The sequence below is a fragment of the Malassezia vespertilionis genome, chromosome 9 (genome assembly GCF_029542925.1).
Source record: "Malassezia vespertilionis chromosome 9, complete sequence".
NCBI classification, from domain to species: domain Eukaryota; kingdom Fungi; phylum Basidiomycota; class Malasseziomycetes; order Malasseziales; family Malasseziaceae; genus Malassezia; species Malassezia vespertilionis.
This window is the reverse complement of record NC_079255.1, coordinates 357,325-374,556: the sequence shown is the minus strand read 5'-3', so window position 1 is coordinate 374,556 and position 17,232 is coordinate 357,325. Positions and strand designations below refer to the sequence as shown.

Here is a 17,232-nt window from a genome sequence, read left to right as displayed (position 1 = left end):
TCATGTCTGAACTACATGTGCCCAAGACAGAGAAGGCCCGCAAGCGCAATATAGACTTGGAAGTGGAAGAGCCTATTTTGCAGCAGCGTACAGCAGATGGCTATCTCCAACATCCCTATGGCGGCGTCCCCGCTGCGCACTCCGCGTTGGACGAAGCGCGACAATCGGACGCCAAAGGTGTTGCCAAGAGCCTGCTCCTATCAATCGGATGGCTCGATCGCCTTCTTTCGCTGTTCATTATCCTTGCCATGATCCTGGGTGTAATTATTGGCGAATTCGCGCCGAACGCGAAACCCAACCTGGACGCTCGTACTTTCAAAGGTGTGCCTGTCTCGCTGACGGTGCCGCTTATCACGATGATGTGGCCAATTCTGACCGCTGTCAAGTACGAGCGCTTTCCAGACCTTTTTCAAACGCGCCGCATTTGGTACCAATTGGCGATTTCGTTATTTTTAAACTGGATTATCGGCCCGTTTCTCATGCTGGGCGCTGCGTGGGCGACGCTTCCAGACCTAGCAGAATACCGAATTGGGGTCGTTATGGTCGGTCTTGCGCGGTGCATTGCCATGGTTATGATTTGGGTCAAGATTGCGCGCGGGGATAGCGACACATGCGCCATCATTGTGATTGTCAATTCCCTGCTCCAAATGGTGCTGTATGCACCGATGGCGCTGTGGTTCATCAATGTGATTTCCGGCGACCATACGTTCCATCTAGACTATCCAAAAACAGCGACTGCTGTTGGCATTTACATGGGTATCCCACTCGCCGCAGGAATCGTGACGCGCCTCTCGCTCCTGTACTTGGTGGGCGAGGCGCGACTGAAGAAATTCCTCGTCTACTTCCAGCCATTGAGCCTCGTGTCTCTTTTGTGTGTGATCATCGTAATCTTTGCGTCCCAGGCCAAGCAAATTTTGCACAACCTCGGCCCCGTGTTCCGCACGATTGCACCGCTCGCGCTCTACTTTGCGCTGATGTGGACCTTTACTTTTGCCTTGATATGGTTCCTTTCTGTACGTTTCGGGAAAGAAGAATGGGGCTACCAAATGGCCGTTGTCCAGGCGTTTGTTGCTGGATCGAACAACTTTGAGCTCGCTATTGCAGTGGCAGTAGCAACGTACGGTGCGGATGCAAAGCAGACACTGGCCACGACGATTGGGCCGCTCGTCGAAGTACCTGTGCTGTTGACATTGAGCTGGATTGCTCTCGTTATCGGTCGACGAATGCGCTGGGACGTTGCAATCTCGCGTCAACAGGCGCGGCGCGCGACTAAAGAAGTGCATCGCAACGCGTAATGTACCTTGCATCCTACATCATTAGGGTATCTATAGCACCACACAGTCCTCCATGATTTTAATCCCGTACAGTTCCGCATCGACGTTGCTCTCAATGGACTTGAAATCGCTGCGCGAGCGCAAAAATTCGTACATTTCCTCAGGCCGCCACGTTCCTCCACTCAGTGTTGCGTCGCGCACCATTTTGGCGAGCTCTTTGGGGTCGTCCACTATGTACAAGCTGCCGATCCGCTTCAGCGCAGCAAACAGCGTCGTTAATGCAGCCTGTTTCAACGTCGTGATAAAGTGGTAATATGCATTCAAGTCGGAAATCACTTGAAACCCGCCATTCAAAGATATAATTTGGCGTTTCAAGTGCTTGCACAGCACGGCATAGAGACGGAGCCCAATCTCTTGGTAAAATACGTCCAGCAATGCCTTGTCTGCACACGACGCCAGCATATCACAGTAGATCTCCAACGTTCGGCAGCATTCTGAGCAGGCACGCGTCGGCTGCGCAATATCAAGTGCCTGCCCAGCTTCGGGGTAAAAATCGCGCGGGCTTTGGCGTGTGAGCACAATGTATTCCACGTGCTGGACAAGCAACTCGACGCCCGTACTCAAGCCCTCTGCGACGCTCTCGTCCAAACTACTCTCGAAGCGCTTCTTTTCGCGGATCGCAGCATTGGTAAAATCTGTCTTGCCCAACAATGGGGAGGCAACCTTGTCAAAGAACACATGCGTCATCTGCTGGATTGTATCGCCAATTTGGACGAGTTCGAAAAAGAGAATGAGTGGGCCGACATGCTCGGCTGCATGCATCGTCATTTCCTGTCTTGCTGGATCGTAAGAGCCGATCTGCTCGCGTGCATTCTTGAATCCTGGCTGGATGTGCGCATCGTTGAGGGTCGCAAAGAAGAGCACCGTGATTTTTATCGCCGCCTGCTGTACACGTGCAGCGCTGCTTGGACCCAACGCATGCAGCGGCTCGAGTCGCTGCAGTGCCATGCGCGTAGTGCCAATAAGCTCCATCGCGATGTCAATGGACAGCATTGCAGAAAGCTGCAAGGGCCGTATTGGTGATGCGGATCGAAGCTTGGGACTCTGCGCAAAAGGAACGTCGAGCGTTGCCGCTTCCTTCTCAGTACCTTGGTCCTCCATTCCAGTTGGCTGATCGGTAAGGCCAAGATACCCTTCGTGCCCATCCTCGTCCTGCGCTGGGTTCGGCGAGGACTCGCGACTTGTCTGCCATCGCGACGGTGTAAGCTGCCCGATGCCAAGGCTCGCTGATCTCGGCAGCGATGCAGCGGGTGCCATAATTGCACCTTTAAACTTGGAGAGAAAAGAACGCTTCTCAGCGGCAGAGTGTGGTGTGGGCACAGATGCCTCGCGATGTTCGCGCACTGTTTGCGCCAATTCCTCGGTCCATCGCTCGCACACTTGAGCAAGTGTGCGTGCTACCCACGCCTCTTCTTGCGTGATATACTCCTCAAGCTGTTGCGCCCAAATATGACCGAGCACCTGCTTTGTCTCAGCGATGTCCAAGTGCGGCGCACCTTCTACCATTGCATCTGCAAGCGGCAACATTTGCGCGTACGACTGTGAAAATGCGCACAGATAGGTAAATGGACTGTGCGAGAGTGCATGCTGGAAAAGGCCGCTGATATATTCAGTGACAAGATCATCACATAGCTTCTCGAGAAAGACCAGCTCTACACGCTGTTCCCGGGGAAATACACGATAAATAAGTGCACCCTCTTCGCGCACGACACCTTCCAAGAAGGATACAAAAGTAATAATTGGTTTCGTGTCCAGCGCAGCTTCACTTTGCGAGGTAAAACAAATGCTATCCTCGGGATTATGAGGAAGCGCATTCCCAAAAACTGGACGGCTCGCAAGGTGTGCAAGTACCAGCGCGTATCCCCCATCGCTGTACAATGCGCGCTCTCGATCCGGTGCTTCGGCTGATGCTGGCTGAGCGCACCCGCATAGGGGCGGAACAATGCGCAAGCTCCATGCAAGACTTGCATACCGCCGCATTTCTGCATCAGCGGCAGGATCTCTGCGCTCTTGCAAAGCTGCAAATGCCGTACGCAGCTGCACTTCGCAAAATGTGGCTGCCTGCTGTATGCGCGGAGCGACAGTATCCAGCGAGAGGCCAGGAGGGAGTGCCTTTACTAGTGTCGATGCTGCATGCGTCATATTCCGTAGCATTGTGCATTGCGCTGCAAGCGTCTTGGTCGCAGGCCCGGTAAACAATAGGGAGGAAGATGTGCTATGTTGGGCCATTAGCGAATGAAATAACGGCTTCAGCACAATATATGCACGTCGCACACGCTCAAAGTAAGGATGTATAGGCAAAGTAGACTCCTGCAGCTCCAAGTCGGAGAGAAGGTTTACGGTATCGCGTGGTTTTCGTGGTACTTTCGCTTGCGCCAAAACCGTCTCTAGCGGCGGCGGCGGAGTATTCAAAAGAAGATCTTGCATGTCGTCAAGACCTTCCCATGCAAGTCGATCAAATCTCCATTTCCACAGCGTCTCGTCCTTGTATAGGCGATGCATTGCACGCGAACATTGGCCGACGCGCGGCAATTCAGTTACGGGAACATTGTCTAAAACTTGCATCATAACATTCCGAGGAAACGGTCCAAAATCCATGACATGATCCTCCAGACCAACTGTCTCTGTACCCATCGTTTCATCGTCCTGCAGCTCAAATGGCACGCGCGTGGGCGCCAGCGGCGTCCACGCCTCCAAAGCCATGACCGTAGTCGAGCAAACTTCCTTACACCTCCACTTGTGTACAAACTCGGCCGACCAAAGGGCCGTGCACCACCATGTTCTTGCCTGGGCGCGGCGGTGCGGGAAAAGGCCCAGAGCTGTGCTCTGTCTGGCGTGGACTAAGAAACAGGAACATCATACGATGTTTTATTTTTTGAAACATAAAAAGAAAAAATACAACAAGGTTAGCATAGCGCAATTGCGCCACTCGGAACTTGTGCAATCGCCGCCGCGGAAAGAACGAATGACAAGCGCGCTGATGCATATGTTACTTATAGCTTACCGCACGTAATGACAGCATGTTCACGATTTTTTCCGAGCAAAACCGCCCTCGAAACGCCCCTGTCTGTGCTCTTCAGCCTGCTTGAAAGCCGCGCCGCAAGTTTAAAAAATTAGTCAGCATTGTGCACGGCCTCGACACGGCCCCAGCGGGTTGTTGCCAGTTGCATGCACCAGCGGTGTATTGCTTAAGCGCAGTGTGCCGATGGCGAGTTTTGTCGGCAGCTCTTCTGGGGTACCCGGGTCACCACGCACTGTAGATGAATTTCCACCTGCGGCAAATGCGGCAGTGTTTCGCGATTTGCTCATTTTCGAGGAGCGACTGAAACAAAATGCAGCACGCCTGGGTGCGCGTAAGCAAAAATACCAGGGTACGTTGCGTTTGCGTGCTAATGAAAGCATTTTTATACTTGCTCTGCACTTGCATCTTATGGGCCGTATACTCTCTCTGCTACCAGCCACAGGATGTATGTGTACACACTGCTCACTCCAGAACGTAATTATATACTATGCAAGGCTCGGCCTTGTATCTGTATGTTGCACAATGGTGATGCTATTCTTTGCGAGCGGCATCTATGCAGGCCGCATTACGGCAGCAAATAAGTGCGTTGCGCCACTTCTCTCACAGCAGGTTTGTCCCGCAAGCGAATCGATCACTGCGTAACTTTAACATGCTCCTTAACAGAGATACAAACTCGCGATTTTCTGCATGGCTTGCATGGATTCCTTTCTGGCAGCGGATTGCGCCTCGCGCCCCTCCGCCATTTTTTGACAAGGGACCCGCACGTACGATGCGCTCAAAATCGCCCCGAGCGGCCTTCTTCCGACATAATACTGCATCCTCTATACCACAGAGCGGTAGTAGCCGCGGAGAACTCGTTTTTTCCAACCGCGTCACGCCGCATTTCCGCGAGGGATACGAGCGCTACCGCGGCGCTTTCGAACGAAAACGCAAGGAAAAATTGGCATTGCAACAGCAAAACAGACCCTCGTGGTTTTGGCCGTTTTCGAGTGGCAAGCGGGACGCACCGTCCTCGGCAGAAAAGCAGGCTACGCGCATTGCACCCGTAGGCGAACAGCCGTAGTCTTTTCAGATACCCTCACGTGATACCACGCGATCCGCTGTTTGGGCGAGCGTTGTGCTCCACAACGACACAATGCGCGGTCGTGGTAAGGCAAGCGCCGGGCCAGCCCGATGGAAACATGAGGACCCCATCTCGCATATCCTTGAAAGCAAAAATGCTGGAGTCCAACGCACTATGCCGGCAGATCTCGCAGATGCGCCGGATGGGAAGAAAGACGCGACGTTTTGGGTCTACGAGGATATCGAGCTGCTTCCTACGGGCGCAGTGATGACCTCGGCGCGTAAAGCTACGTTTGATGAACGCTGGCCTTATGCGGGGCGCCGTGGCGGTTGGCGCCCGACGAGTAACAAGCTTTCGGAAGCTGGATTTCATTATACCCCCTCATCGGAGGATGACGATGACTGTACTTGTATATACTGTGGGGTCGAGCTTGGCGGCTGGGAGCGAACCGACGACCCTGTGCATGAGCACAGGCGCAGGCGGCCAGAGTGTCCATTTTTTTTATGTATCCTTGCAGAAGGGATGTGCATGGAAACTGCGCAATCGAGGAAACGGTCGGCGAGCGTGGCGACGGAAGAAGAAGACGAGGAGTACGTGGAGCCGAAACGCACACAACCGAAGCGCGGGACTCGAACAGGCAGTGCACAGAAAGCCACGTTCACCGCGTTGTCACCAGACGATGAGCTCACGCGAGCGGCGCGCGATGCGCAAACTAAACCGCAAGACCGGCGTGCATCAGCGACAAACCCATGGGAGAGCGTAGATGGCTCTAGGATAGACGCGGACGTCGAGGCGGACTTATCCATTGATGTTACAGAGACGTTTATTGAGGAAGACGCCACGCACACATCATTAGTTGAGGAGACACTGCCCACCAAAGAACCGCAAACCTCTGAAGCACAAACCGTATCACCGAAGCGCGCTTCGCTTGCACAGCGCCGCTCCTTTGCGCGCGTATCTCACCCTCGCAGCTCTCTTGCGGTCGAGGAAAAACAAATGTCTACTGAGGCGACTACTGAGTCGAGCGCAGAGGAAGACGACCTTGAGGTGGAGAGCATTATCCACAGCGAGAAGAGCGAGCCGACACCAAAGACTGCGCAGCTTCCATCCGTTGCCGACTTTCTTCCTCTCCCATTCCCTCATTTGCTAAGCACAGACAGGCCGCCACCACCTGTGGCAGATCCCAGCAAGATTACTGTCATGGAGTGGGCTGTGCAGCAGCAAACCTATCTACTCGACATTATGCGCGAGCGGATCGAAGCGCGTCTAAGCACGGTGCATAAGCGGAATCTAGAGGAACGCAGGAAATTGGAGAAGAAGCTGCGCGCCTAATAATCGTAGAATATATACAATGCATCGACGCCACACGCCTATTCCGCCTCTTTGCGCGCAAAGTACATGTTTTGTGCAAATGTAGCACATGCAGACGTTGCCCAATACACCAAAAGCACCGCTGGTACTTGTGTCGCTATCGGGATTGAAATGACTGCACCTGCACGCAGCACGGTGGATAGCACCCGCGAACGCAAAGGCTCAGGCTCGGGCTCGGGTCCCGGCTCAGCGCTCCCTTCGTTGGACTTGGGTGCACTGCCGAGTCCCAGCGCGTGCTCTTTTGCGCGGCGCCGCTGCCTTGTCCAGTTTCCAATTTCCACATTGGCCATATTCAGTGCCCCAACAGCGACAGGCATAATACGTGTAGGGTCCGTATCCGCGAGTGTAGGCCCGCCTATCTGCGTAAGCCGTCGTACTAGTTCCGGATCCAGGCCTTTTTCCTGGAGAATTTGCTGCGATGCGGATGCCTGCGCAGCCACAGTGGCATCTGGGGACCACCAAGGCACGATCTCATGCGCAAGCACCGAGTCTCCCATAATTGCACCTTTTTGTAAGAGCATGGAGACAAGAATAAAGAGCGGAATATGCACGGCCAGTGATGTCAGTGTCGTGCGCAGTGGCGAGCAGTCGTGCAATTTGATCAGATGTTTCCATTTTTCGGTGAGAGCGCAATGTATCTCGCGGTGCAACTGCACACGTTTCTCCTTGCTTATGTCTTGTTGACGCGCATGGCGAGACAGTGCAGCGGCGGGTATTTGGCGCTTCCATACGGCCCATTCCGGCAGCATAATCTGCGTAAATTTGTCATTCCGGCGTCTCTGCCACGCTACAGTCGGTACCGATACAACAAGACGTAAAATTAGAGTCATGCCGACAATGAACGTCGTGTACGGATAAGGGCATGTCCCGACAAGGCCCAACGTCTCTGGCATCACAAGTAGATGCCGTGCCAGGGGATCAAGCCAAGTGACGTGCGCAAGTGTGGCATCGGTATGTTTTGAGCGCATGCCATAGTATCCCAGATTCACACTCCGCGCCGCACCGAGGCCAAGCGCGGAGCGATGCCGCAAAATTCGTAGCATAACGATCACAGTAACCCTCCACGTAAAGACGACGAGCGCTTATGTGGAGGCGCCGCGTGTGGCTTCTCCATATGCCAAACCATGCGACTATGGACGCAGAGACGGGGGCGCTTCGGGGGGGCGATGCTGGTGAAGATTATACAATACATCCAGCCGTCTGCATAAAGATTGGCGAGAAACATGCTACTGAAAGTGGCGCTATTGTGCGCCGATACTCGACGCACTATGCATGTTCCTGTCCCATGTGGCGCTTCAGTAAGGAACGCAATGTCAAGCAGCGCACTTGCTCCCACTTGTGCGAAGTGCTTGGAGAGGCGTATGAAGAAGCGCGCATCCCATCCATGGTACGCTGTGCAGAACCGCTCATCCAGACAAACTTACCAAGCTCACCGACCAGAAATTGGTATGGGTCCGTGCACCGCGCGCGCCAAATTCTGCACGAGAATGTGTCGCCAGAGAGCAGCGAGGCGAGACGCAAGCAATCTATGCCTTATGCACATACCGAAAGAACAAGAGTCAATCACGCACCGCTTATCGCGCGGGCCGCACATGCTGATGCTATTTGTGTATCGACGCAGGACGGAGAAGCGATGGTCATCGGACGGAAAGACATAAAGGTGCATGTCATGCTAGCGAGTACATGGCCGATTTCTGCAGATGATGCGGTGCAGAGACTCAAAAGAAGAATGGATCCCACAGGTTGGTGGATCAGCGAAAAGGCACGTATCACTGCGAAGCTGACACATAGCTGGACGGGGTGCGAGCAGTGTGGGATGGGGCCCGGCTGTGGTCACGCTACGGAAGGGAATGGCATGCACCTTCCTGGTTTACCAAGCGTACGTTTCTTCGCAACTGACCAAAGTGCTTCCGCCGGACCTTTCTTTGGACGGCGAATTGTGGGTCGGCCGCAACTTGTTCGACTATACCTCTGGGATATGCCGCTCGAGCGTGCGTGTGCAGCATTGCTAACAAATAGCGGCACGACGAGTGGGAGCATGTAAAGTACATGGTAGGTTGCCAAAGTTTCTCACACAGATCTTTGATACGCCAAGCATGCCCAATGCCAGCGTGGAAGACCGCTGGGCGCTCCTTGCTGAACGCTTCCCCATTGTCCATAGCAATGACACGCAGTCCGTGCATGCGCCTGGCGTATATATGGTGGGATACGAGGCATGTACATGCCAGGCTCATCTCGATACTATACTCCAACGGATCCTTGCTTTGGACGGCGAAGGGTACGTGCGCCTTATTCTCACACCCAGGGTAATGCTGCGCAGGCCGAAGTCCGTGTATGAGTACAAACGGAGCAAGTGTCTATATAAATTGAAGCCGACACTCGATGCGGAAGCACGCGTCGTTGCCTATGAAAAGGGGCAGAACCGGATCACAGGTCTCGTAGGCTCGCTCGTCTGCGATACCCTATCCGATCCGCCACGCCGCTTCCGCGTCGGATCTGGACTTACCGACGCACTGCGCAAGCACCCGCCAGAAATTGGCAGCGTCATCAGCTTTCAGTACGGTGGGATCAGCCCTGGTGGCCAGCCGCGGTTTTCAAGGTACCGAGGTATCGTGCCGGATAGGGGATGAAGCACAAGGTATCGATTTCATCGTATGTATTCGGTAGCATACAAGTGTAGCGCATCTATGGAGCCTGCAGAGGACGGTCAGCGGCGTTCGCAGGCGCGCCAAATGCCATATCCTTCTTAATCTGCGCGATAGCCTTAGCGGGATTCAAGCCCTTGGGACACGTCCTGGTGCAATTGAAAATCGTGTGGCACCGGTACAAAGAAAAAGTGTTTTCCAGCTTTTCACGGCGCTTATCTCCGTGCGCATCACGAGAATCAGACATCCAGCGGAATGCCTGCATCAACACGGCAGGGCCGAGGTATGCATCTTGGTTCCACCAGTACGAGGGGCACGACGTAGAGCAACAGGCGCAAAGAATGCACTCGTAAAGACCATCAAGGCGGCGTCGCTCCTCGGGAGATTGCAAATACTCGCGGCCACCCGGAGGGGGACCCTCCGGCTGGAGATATGGCTCAATGCTGCGGTACTGCTTGTAGAACTGCGTCAAGTCAGGGATAAGGTCCTTGACAATGTGCATGTGGGGCAAGGGGTAAATATTAGAGGCCGTCTTATCGCGATCAATACGGCATAGACAAGCAAGAGTGTTGACGCCGTCAATGTTCATCGCACAGCTACCGCAAATGCCCTCGCGGCAAGAGCGGCGGAACGAAAGGGTAGGGTCAACCTCATTTTTAATCTTGAGCAGAGCATCGAGCACCATGGGGCCCGTCCTGTTCAAATCGATATTGTATGTTTGCATATGAGGCTTTTTTGTCGGATAGTCAGGATCCTGCGAGGTTAGCGGTAATACATAATGCAGCGTACCCAGCGGTAAATTTTGAACGCCTTCATTTTTTGCGGACGTTCTGTCGCAGGTGTCGCCATGCGTGCCACGGCAGAGGTCGAAAAAGGAGCCACAATGCGTACCGACGCCCGGGGCATCGCCGCGGGCACTGCAAGCTTAAACATGCTTGGTGCCATCAACATGGTAGAGTAGGCAAGGTATGTGTGGAAAGTGTGTTAAACGAGAGGGCTTGTCACTCGGAGGAAAGCGGAATTCTGCGTCTATTTCAAAAGGACGTGCATCCATTGGCTGCGCTTGCCCTGCACCGGTGCAGTTGCGCGAATCAAAAGTAGTCAAAAGTTTATCACGTGAAATATGTGGAGGAAATTGCAAATCAAACGTTCGGCTATGTGGCGCGCGAGGCCGGCAATGTAGTCCAAAACGGTGCTTGCTGCCAGGAGGGACCGTGCGCGACAGCGCGCGTTCCGCGAGGATAGTGTGTCGGAGGAGCGCTCGACGTGCCGTTTGTCTCGAAGCGCAGCTTGCGTGCATCCTCCTGCTCTTTGTACGTAGTCCATACAGTGTGTGGATCGGGAATGTGTGGGGTATGATCCGACTCGAGCACCCATATTTCATCTACCCCTTCGGCAGCGAGGTAGCCGCGCAAGCGCTGGTAGTTCAACGCAACCTGCTCTGTACCGTGCGAGTCGTCAGACAGTGCAATTCGGCCGTGTGCAGCGCGGATCATGCGCAACACTTCGCGGCCAGGATACGTTTCGCCGTCCCATCCTTTACGGAACGCGGCAGAGTTGGCTTCAATTAGTGCACCGTAGCTCACTGCGAACCGTATGTTGCGAGTCAATTTCATACGCAGGGCCGCGCCTTGATCCGAGTCGGCGCTCGGGAGCCAGGGACCTTGCGGTGCAAATAAGCGGTAGAGGTCCATGTGCCCAATGACCTCGGGCCGTAGCCGATCCATCACTTCATATTGTGCATCAAGGTATGCATCTAAAAGTTTCCAGTACATGGGTGCATGAATGGGCTGCGCTTTTGATGCATCCCCGCTGCAGCAGCGAAGCGCGCGCTCAAACGTGGACTTGTCAAAATCGATCGGCACGCCGCACGCATGGTGCACAGAGCCGACAAGGTAATCTACAACGCCTATTCCAACATAAGCCGGTGGAAGATGCTTTGGGCGGGCCGTGTCGTCACCAGCAACCCATGCTGGCTGCAACACGCGTGTAAGGAAATCAATGCTCGCCGGCGAAGAAATATTTTCCGTCTCGCACCCCACCAGCACATGCATCGGGCGAGGACGCACTGCATATTCGCGCTGTATTGCACGCGCTTTTGCCAGGTACGCGCGAAATTGCGCCGCTAGGCCTGCTGGCGTAAGCCCAGCTTCTTCTTCTTCGGGGTATAATTGCTCCGCATATTCACGCGGCGTATGCTCAGAAAGATGAAAATGCGTAAAATTTATGTCGTAAGCATACGCTACCACCTCCTCGAGCATCGACTTGGCATGCTTGCAAAACTCCCCCGAGTGCGAGTGATGCGAGTGCATGGACGAATGAACGCGGCGAGCGAGCGAGCATTTTGTCCACGTGGCTAGCTCCACCTGCGTTCCCACGCGCGCGCATTTGCACTCCACAAGTGAACGACGACACTCCTGAGATGCGGCCGCAACGTATATTAGGGTCCAAGAAAGGATTCTACAAAGTGTCGTATGCGCCGCTGATTGAAAATGGAGCGCCGCCACAGGAGACAGGTGAGATACCTTCTCCGGAATGGGTGCCAAGATCGAGTGTCCCTCAGTATCTGATCGACACCTGGCGCGACTTTCGCGCCCAGCGGCGTGCATATAAGGAGGCGATGCTTGCTAAGCAAGATAACAAAGCAGAGACCGTGAGCATCGATGTACAGGCTGTGGCACCGCCTACCAGTGTCGTACAGGAGCTGCATCAACCGGCTGCACCGCCATCCGTGGAACAGACCGCTGAGCCAACGAGCCATGCCCAGGAATCAGAGACGACCGAGTTCGGATTGCACAAACCAAGACAAGAGGCACTGCGCGTGTTTGCAAGAAGTATGCATGGAAAGAACGATGTACAGACTATGGAGCCTGGCGCTGACCATGACGAAACGATGGAGCAACTTACAGATGCGTCCTCTCCGAAGCATTCCCGGGACCAGAGCCATGAGCCAGTAGTTTTTGTCGCTACGGGCGGTGAGTTGCCCGGAACCACTACACCGATTGCGGAGATCGTTGGGGAGGTGCAGCCAGCAGAGGCAGCACTGCTCGAGCCGCATCTTTTGTTGCGAGAAGACGCACGAGATACAATGGCAAATCCACCAGCAGCTCCGCTGGTGCCATCCGAGCCCCATGCTTCTACCCAAGAGCCTGGCGCCGCGCCTGGCCGCCGAAGCGCGCGCGTTCCCGAGAAAGTACACACGAGCGAAGAGGACCGTGCGCTGAGCCATGACGAGCTGTTGTACACTACAGCTAGCCTCCGTAATGATTTGGTCAGGCATCGGGAGATGGCGGACGAAATAAAGAACATGTACGCCGATGCGTCCACAAAGGCCGCCGATGCTGTCATGCAATCCAAAAGATTTGAGGAGGAGAACAAGCAGATGGAACAAAAACTTTGCAACGACCTGCGTATGCGCGAGGAAATGGACTATACCCATAAAAAGATGCTCATGGACGAACTCGAACAAACCAAAACCCAACTTGCGATTCTGTTGGCACGCGATGCCAACACTGGGGATGCGGCGCGCCACAAGGCAGTGCTATGGGATGAGGAACAGGAACGAAAACGAAAACGCGAGAAATTGGCCAAGAAGCTCGCTGGAGAGCAACACAGTGTGATCGAGCCCGTGGTATCAGCACAGCCATCACCGCCCCCAGCGATGCGTGACGCCTTAGTCGACGAACTCGACGAGCTTGCTGCTGAAGCTGCTGAATCAGGTGCCCCATCTGTGCTTTTGGGGAAACGCTCGCGCTCGCGCCGTGTCGAACCTGAGGCAGACAGCACGCTCCTAGCCGCGGCGTCCTTGGAAAACCATGCACTTCCCACGGCATCAGCAGCATTAGAAACCCCACTGTCCACGACGCATGTTACCATTCCTACCAAAGAGACAGAACACCGCCATATGGAGTTGCAGCGCGAGATACCCTACGATGCGCCCGAGTACGAGCCCGGCTCTCCCCGCTGGAAGCGCCGCAAGCGTGCATTTTCCCCAACTCCGCCATCTGTAGCGCCGTAGCCTCCACATGTGGAGGCCATGTAAGCCTTGAAACCACGTGTGTGCGAATGCGGAAGGAGCGGTGCAGCAATCAACTGTTCAAGCCCGCTTGATTTACACAACGGCAGCATGCGTCCCTCGACATCCGATACGGATGCCGGGAAGAACAAAGACTCGCCCAGTACTATAAAACGCAGCACGCCATCGCTGCAGCATATTGCAGCACGGTACAAAAAGGAATCGGTGCCCGCCGAAAGCAACACGCATGAGGAGAAACAAAGTTTAGCTTCCGATAGTGACACTCGTACGCATCTCGCGCATACTGACAACAGCAGCGCCAAGTCTACGAAGACTTGGACTTGCAGGCCGCTTGGGGTCTGCAGCCGAGGCGCCTAATGCAAAGCCCGCGTCCATACCCTTTACCAAAAGCAGCGGCATGCCGAGCCTAAATGAGATCCGGACGCGGCTCAACCAGCGTGGTGTAGATATCACGTCATCCAAATGGAGCAAGCGCAGTCCAAGCCCTACTCAAAGAAATGCAGAAGAGTACGAGGCCGAGGATGAGACACGCGTGCGACGCACGGCGTCAAATGAGGCGGTTGAAACCGTTATGAAAGAAATCGGCTCACCTGACGAGCCTGCAGCGAACACAGAACGCAAGACTGTACAATTTGCAACTGAAGAGCCCACCGCCGACTCGCAAAAGCAGGTACTGGACGGTGCGAATGCCGCTGATACGGAGACGGATCCGCCAACACCAGCGCCCGACTCCTCCGGTCCGCAAGCGGAGCGTGGTCGCGAGGCTGCGCGTGCTGCCAAGGGCGGCAAGAAGCACCCCTTACAAGAGGTGTGGACTTTGTACTATGACTTTATACGACACCACGGCTCCGGCGGCAAAGACAAGAACAAGGACCAGTTCGAAGCGACGTTGAAATGCATCGGCAACTTTACCACGCTTGAATCCTTTTTTGATACATTTGCCACCTTGCACCGGCCCAGTCAGCTGGAAAAGAATTCGAACTACCACTTGTTCAAGCGTGGGATCAAGCCGATGTGGGAAGATGCTGCAAATGCCGACGGTGGACGCTGGATCCTTACGTTGCGCGCACAAAATACTTCGCCTGTTTCGCAAACCTACCATGGCGCCCTGCTTGACCGGTGTTGGATGTGGCTTGTGTTTGGCCTGATTGGCGAGCACTTTGATGACAATGATATCGTCTCTGGTGCGGTCTGCTCCTTGCGCGGGAAGGGCGACCGCATTGCGCTATGGACCCGCAAAAAGACGCCGGTTGAGGAGGTGAATGCGCTGGGAAACAAGCTTTTGGATTTACTGCAGCTCAAAAATGAGCGCAATGTACATATGGAGTTTAGCGTCAACCACGGCGCCAAGAATCCAGAGTACATTAGTATGCACAACCTGCCAGGAAAATCTGCGGCGCCCGAGGAGCTTGACGAGCAGGACACACGTGTAGATACGTGGCTTGATAGCGAGCTGACACTCCATCCTGCCGACCATGCGCGCTACTACTCGGAGCAGCAAAAAATGGGCGGAGAGAATGCGGTGAATATGTAGAAATGATTCATGTTGTACACAAACTTTTTACAGGGATGCGCTTGGTGTTGTATCAGCGTACAGTTACCGAGTTTTGCATACGAATGCAGATCTACAGTGCTATTTAAAAGTTCACGGCCCATGGCTACGAGACTAATGCAGCTCAAGCGAATCGCCCTAATGTCAATTGAATGCGTAATGCGTACATCGTGAATCTCGTCTGTTGTCAGTACCACGTATTCTACGCACAGTCCGCCAATGTAATGTGGTCCTTGAATGTACTGTACGACTTTTTCAGGATAATCTGCGGTCAGCGCTGCGTCAACGCACTTTCTCGGGGGCCGTTCCCGTCTGTGCAGCAATGAGCTTCTTTAAGTCGCCCACAGTATCGTCTGGGCTGCATTTGACGCGCACTGTTGTCAGTGTTGCACGCACACCCACCTTTGCGCCCAAGTCGGTCGTTCGCGATGACTTCAATCATGCGCATGGTCGAGAAAGGTGGAGGTGTGTAATAAAACGCCTGGGTGCTGTAGCAAGGGTATACAAGGTATCTACGTCTATCACGCGTCCATATCGATGTCCGTATTCTCCTGCGCAAGCATTGCAGCCTTGCGATACATAGATGCCCAATTTGTCTCTGTGAGGTGACGTACAGCATGCGGATCACTGAAAAGATAGTGGAATTCCGGCGATGCGCAGACCCACCAAAGACGCTCTTCGGCGCTTTTGCCCTTGAGGCTTTTAAGTGCACATAGCAGTGCATGCAGGTCCATAGTCAGAACACCCTCGATCTCGGCAAACGTGCGTGCATTTGTATCGTTTGAAACGAGCATGACTTGTGAATGGGTCGCCCGCATTGAAACGCTCAATGCCACGATCCGCTGGTCGTTGGTCAAGGATATATTTTGGTGGTGTGTGAACGCCTGCGTCTGTACATGCAAGACCCATTGTGCCGGCGAATACAGGCCGCGCGTGTGTTTTTGGTGTTGGACAGATTCAAGTAGCCACCGACTTGCGCGCCGTGCAGCAGCGCCAACCGTAGCCACAGGCCGCTGCTGCACCGCGTCATTGTGGTCCAGCAAGCGCTCTGTATGCTTCAGGTTGTCGAGCTCTTCTAGTACAATCAGCGGGACGATGAGATATAATGGAGGAGCTTCGAGTACGCCTGATTGAACCGCAGCCAGCGCGCGCTGAAATACGTGCTGCAATGCATCGAGCAGTCCCAGTAGCACATTAGTATCCAGTACCCATAGCACACTATTCGTCTGCGCAAACGGGAGAAATGGCGTGGAAGATGCCTCTTCGCCGGTCCGCTCCTCGTCCGCGTCCGCATCCATCAGCTCCTCAGTCGTCCATGTCTCGCCGATCTCCAAAGCATCTGCATCGCCTCGTGCAATGGTCACTCGCACAGGCCCCGCACTCCGCTCACCGGTGTAGCGCGCATTAAAAAAGTCGGCGTAGGTGGCCATGCAGCACGCGTTAAAAACGCACGTGAAGAATAATGCTACAAAAATTTACGTAGAAGATGCGTGCGTAGCGAAGTAATGTAAGATCACCTCGTATGTAAGGATCGTGAGACCCGAGTTTGGGACAGTCCGCACGAGATTTACGCCCATGCCTCTGTAAAACCCGCGAATCCCCTCATGTTTATAAATATATCGCACCGTTTGGAGGAAACTTGTATACTGGCGATGAGTCGAGTTGGAGATCATCTGGAGCCGCGTGCGGATTACCTCGTGGGGGTATGTGGCGATCGACGCAACCATTTTTGAACCACCGCTGCAGATCAAGATGGTGCCCGGGCCGAGCGTATCGCGTTGCTCGTACTTGTGCGCAAGCTCTTTAAACCATTCATACAGCGGAAATTGCACAGCGACGTGGGTAATGCCAAGAAGACTCGCGAAAAGCCCACGGTAAAATGCACCCAAGCCCTCGCGTTGGTATATTTTGACAAACGCATCAAGCGTATTCCAGTAGCGAACGTCTTGCGGTGTCGACTTGGTTTGCAGCTGCGGTAAGTACAGGGCCACCACGCACCATAATCCTTGTTTTTACTACCCACAATGGGCTCGTGCATGTTGAACTTGCGGCACCTGCAATCATGGCGCTCCCGATGTGCGTGCAGAAATTCTCCCTGCCGCCCAAGAACGTCTCGCTCATGTGCCGCTTCGCCACATCATATACACAAAAGTAGATCGCCCAAGTCGGGAGATAGCCGATCATAGTCGGTCCTAAACCGCGGTAAAAG

General features: G+C 54.2%; 12 protein-coding genes across 12 annotated transcripts; 5 read left to right on the top strand and 7 right to left on the bottom strand.

The window, feature by feature from the left end:
- Positions 1 to 2: 2 nt before the first annotated feature.
- On the top strand, positions 3 to 1,295 carry ARR3 (arsenicals resistance; the record flags this gene model as incomplete). The annotated part of the gene is made up of 1 exon (XM_056208799.1): positions 3 to 1,295. One exon carries the CDS (start codon positions 3 to 5, stop codon positions 1,293 to 1,295), a length of 1,293 nt encoding a protein of 430 aa, XP_056064774.1.
- Positions 1,296 to 1,325: 30 nt separating this feature from the next.
- On the bottom strand, positions 1,326 to 4,037 carry RCY1 (F-box protein: endocytic membrane traffic, recycling ReCYcling 1; the record flags this gene model as incomplete). Its single annotated transcript, XM_056208798.1, has 1 exon — positions 1,326 to 4,037. One exon carries the CDS (start codon positions 4,035 to 4,037, stop codon positions 1,326 to 1,328), a length of 2,712 nt encoding a protein of 903 aa, XP_056064773.1.
- Positions 4,038 to 5,593: 1,556 nt separating this feature from the next.
- On the top strand, positions 5,594 to 6,751 carry MVES1_003987 (uncharacterized protein; the record flags this gene model as incomplete). The annotated part of the gene is made up of 1 exon (XM_056208797.1): positions 5,594 to 6,751. The coding sequence occupies one exon, from the start codon at positions 5,594 to 5,596 to the stop codon at positions 6,749 to 6,751; it is 1,158 nt and encodes a 385-aa protein (XP_056064772.1).
- Positions 6,752 to 6,789: 38 nt separating this feature from the next.
- On the bottom strand, positions 6,790 to 7,833 carry MVES1_003986 (uncharacterized protein; the record flags this gene model as incomplete). Its single annotated transcript, XM_056208796.1, has 1 exon — positions 6,790 to 7,833. The coding sequence occupies one exon, from the start codon at positions 7,831 to 7,833 to the stop codon at positions 6,790 to 6,792; it is 1,044 nt and encodes a 347-aa protein (XP_056064771.1).
- An 807-nt stretch (positions 7,834 to 8,640) lies between these two features.
- Positions 8,641 to 9,420, top strand: MVES1_003985 (uncharacterized protein; the record flags this gene model as incomplete). The annotated part of the gene is given in 3 exon segments (XM_056208795.1): positions 8,641 to 8,781; positions 8,810 to 8,842; positions 8,857 to 9,420. The coding sequence occupies 3 exon segments, from the start codon at positions 8,641 to 8,643 to the stop codon at positions 9,418 to 9,420; spliced, it is 738 nt and encodes a 245-aa protein (XP_056064770.1).
- Positions 9,421 to 9,475: 55 nt separating this feature from the next.
- SDH2 (succinate dehydrogenase) lies at positions 9,476 to 10,386 on the bottom strand (the record flags this gene model as incomplete). Its single annotated transcript, XM_056208794.1, has 2 exons — positions 9,476 to 10,189; positions 10,225 to 10,386. 2 exons carry the CDS (start codon positions 10,384 to 10,386, stop codon positions 9,476 to 9,478), a joined length of 876 nt encoding a protein of 291 aa, XP_056064769.1.
- A 203-nt stretch (positions 10,387 to 10,589) lies between these two features.
- Positions 10,590 to 11,747, bottom strand: MVES1_003983 (histidinol-phosphatase; the record flags this gene model as incomplete). Its single annotated transcript, XM_056208793.1, has 1 exon — positions 10,590 to 11,747. One exon carries the CDS (start codon positions 11,745 to 11,747, stop codon positions 10,590 to 10,592), a length of 1,158 nt encoding a protein of 385 aa, XP_056064768.1.
- A 110-nt stretch (positions 11,748 to 11,857) lies between these two features.
- On the top strand, positions 11,858 to 13,453 carry MVES1_003982 (uncharacterized protein; the record flags this gene model as incomplete). The annotated part of the gene is made up of 1 exon (XM_056208792.1): positions 11,858 to 13,453. The coding sequence occupies one exon, from the start codon at positions 11,858 to 11,860 to the stop codon at positions 13,451 to 13,453; it is 1,596 nt and encodes a 531-aa protein (XP_056064767.1).
- Positions 13,454 to 13,561: 108 nt separating this feature from the next.
- Positions 13,562 to 15,005, top strand: MVES1_003981 (uncharacterized protein; the record flags this gene model as incomplete). Its single annotated transcript, XM_056208791.1, has 2 exons — positions 13,562 to 13,736; positions 13,765 to 15,005. 2 exons carry the CDS (start codon positions 13,562 to 13,564, stop codon positions 15,003 to 15,005), a joined length of 1,416 nt encoding a protein of 471 aa, XP_056064766.1.
- Positions 15,006 to 15,137: 132 nt separating this feature from the next.
- Positions 15,138 to 15,471, bottom strand: HUB1 (ubiquitin-like modifier hub1; the record flags this gene model as incomplete). Its single annotated transcript, XM_056208790.1, has 5 exons — positions 15,138 to 15,161; positions 15,191 to 15,204; positions 15,234 to 15,288; positions 15,315 to 15,397; positions 15,426 to 15,471. 5 exons carry the CDS (start codon positions 15,469 to 15,471, stop codon positions 15,138 to 15,140), a joined length of 222 nt encoding a protein of 73 aa, XP_056064765.1.
- Positions 15,472 to 15,544: 73 nt separating this feature from the next.
- MVES1_003979 (uncharacterized protein) lies at positions 15,545 to 16,453 on the bottom strand (the record flags this gene model as incomplete). Its single annotated transcript, XM_056208789.1, has 1 exon — positions 15,545 to 16,453. The coding sequence occupies one exon, from the start codon at positions 16,451 to 16,453 to the stop codon at positions 15,545 to 15,547; it is 909 nt and encodes a 302-aa protein (XP_056064764.1).
- A 45-nt stretch (positions 16,454 to 16,498) lies between these two features.
- MVES1_003978 (uncharacterized protein) lies at positions 16,499 to 17,061 on the bottom strand (the record flags this gene model as incomplete). Its single annotated transcript, XM_056208788.1, has 2 exons — positions 16,499 to 16,993; positions 17,047 to 17,061. 2 exons carry the CDS (start codon positions 17,059 to 17,061, stop codon positions 16,499 to 16,501), a joined length of 510 nt encoding a protein of 169 aa, XP_056064763.1.
- Between the last annotated feature and the right edge of the window lie 171 nt (positions 17,062 to 17,232).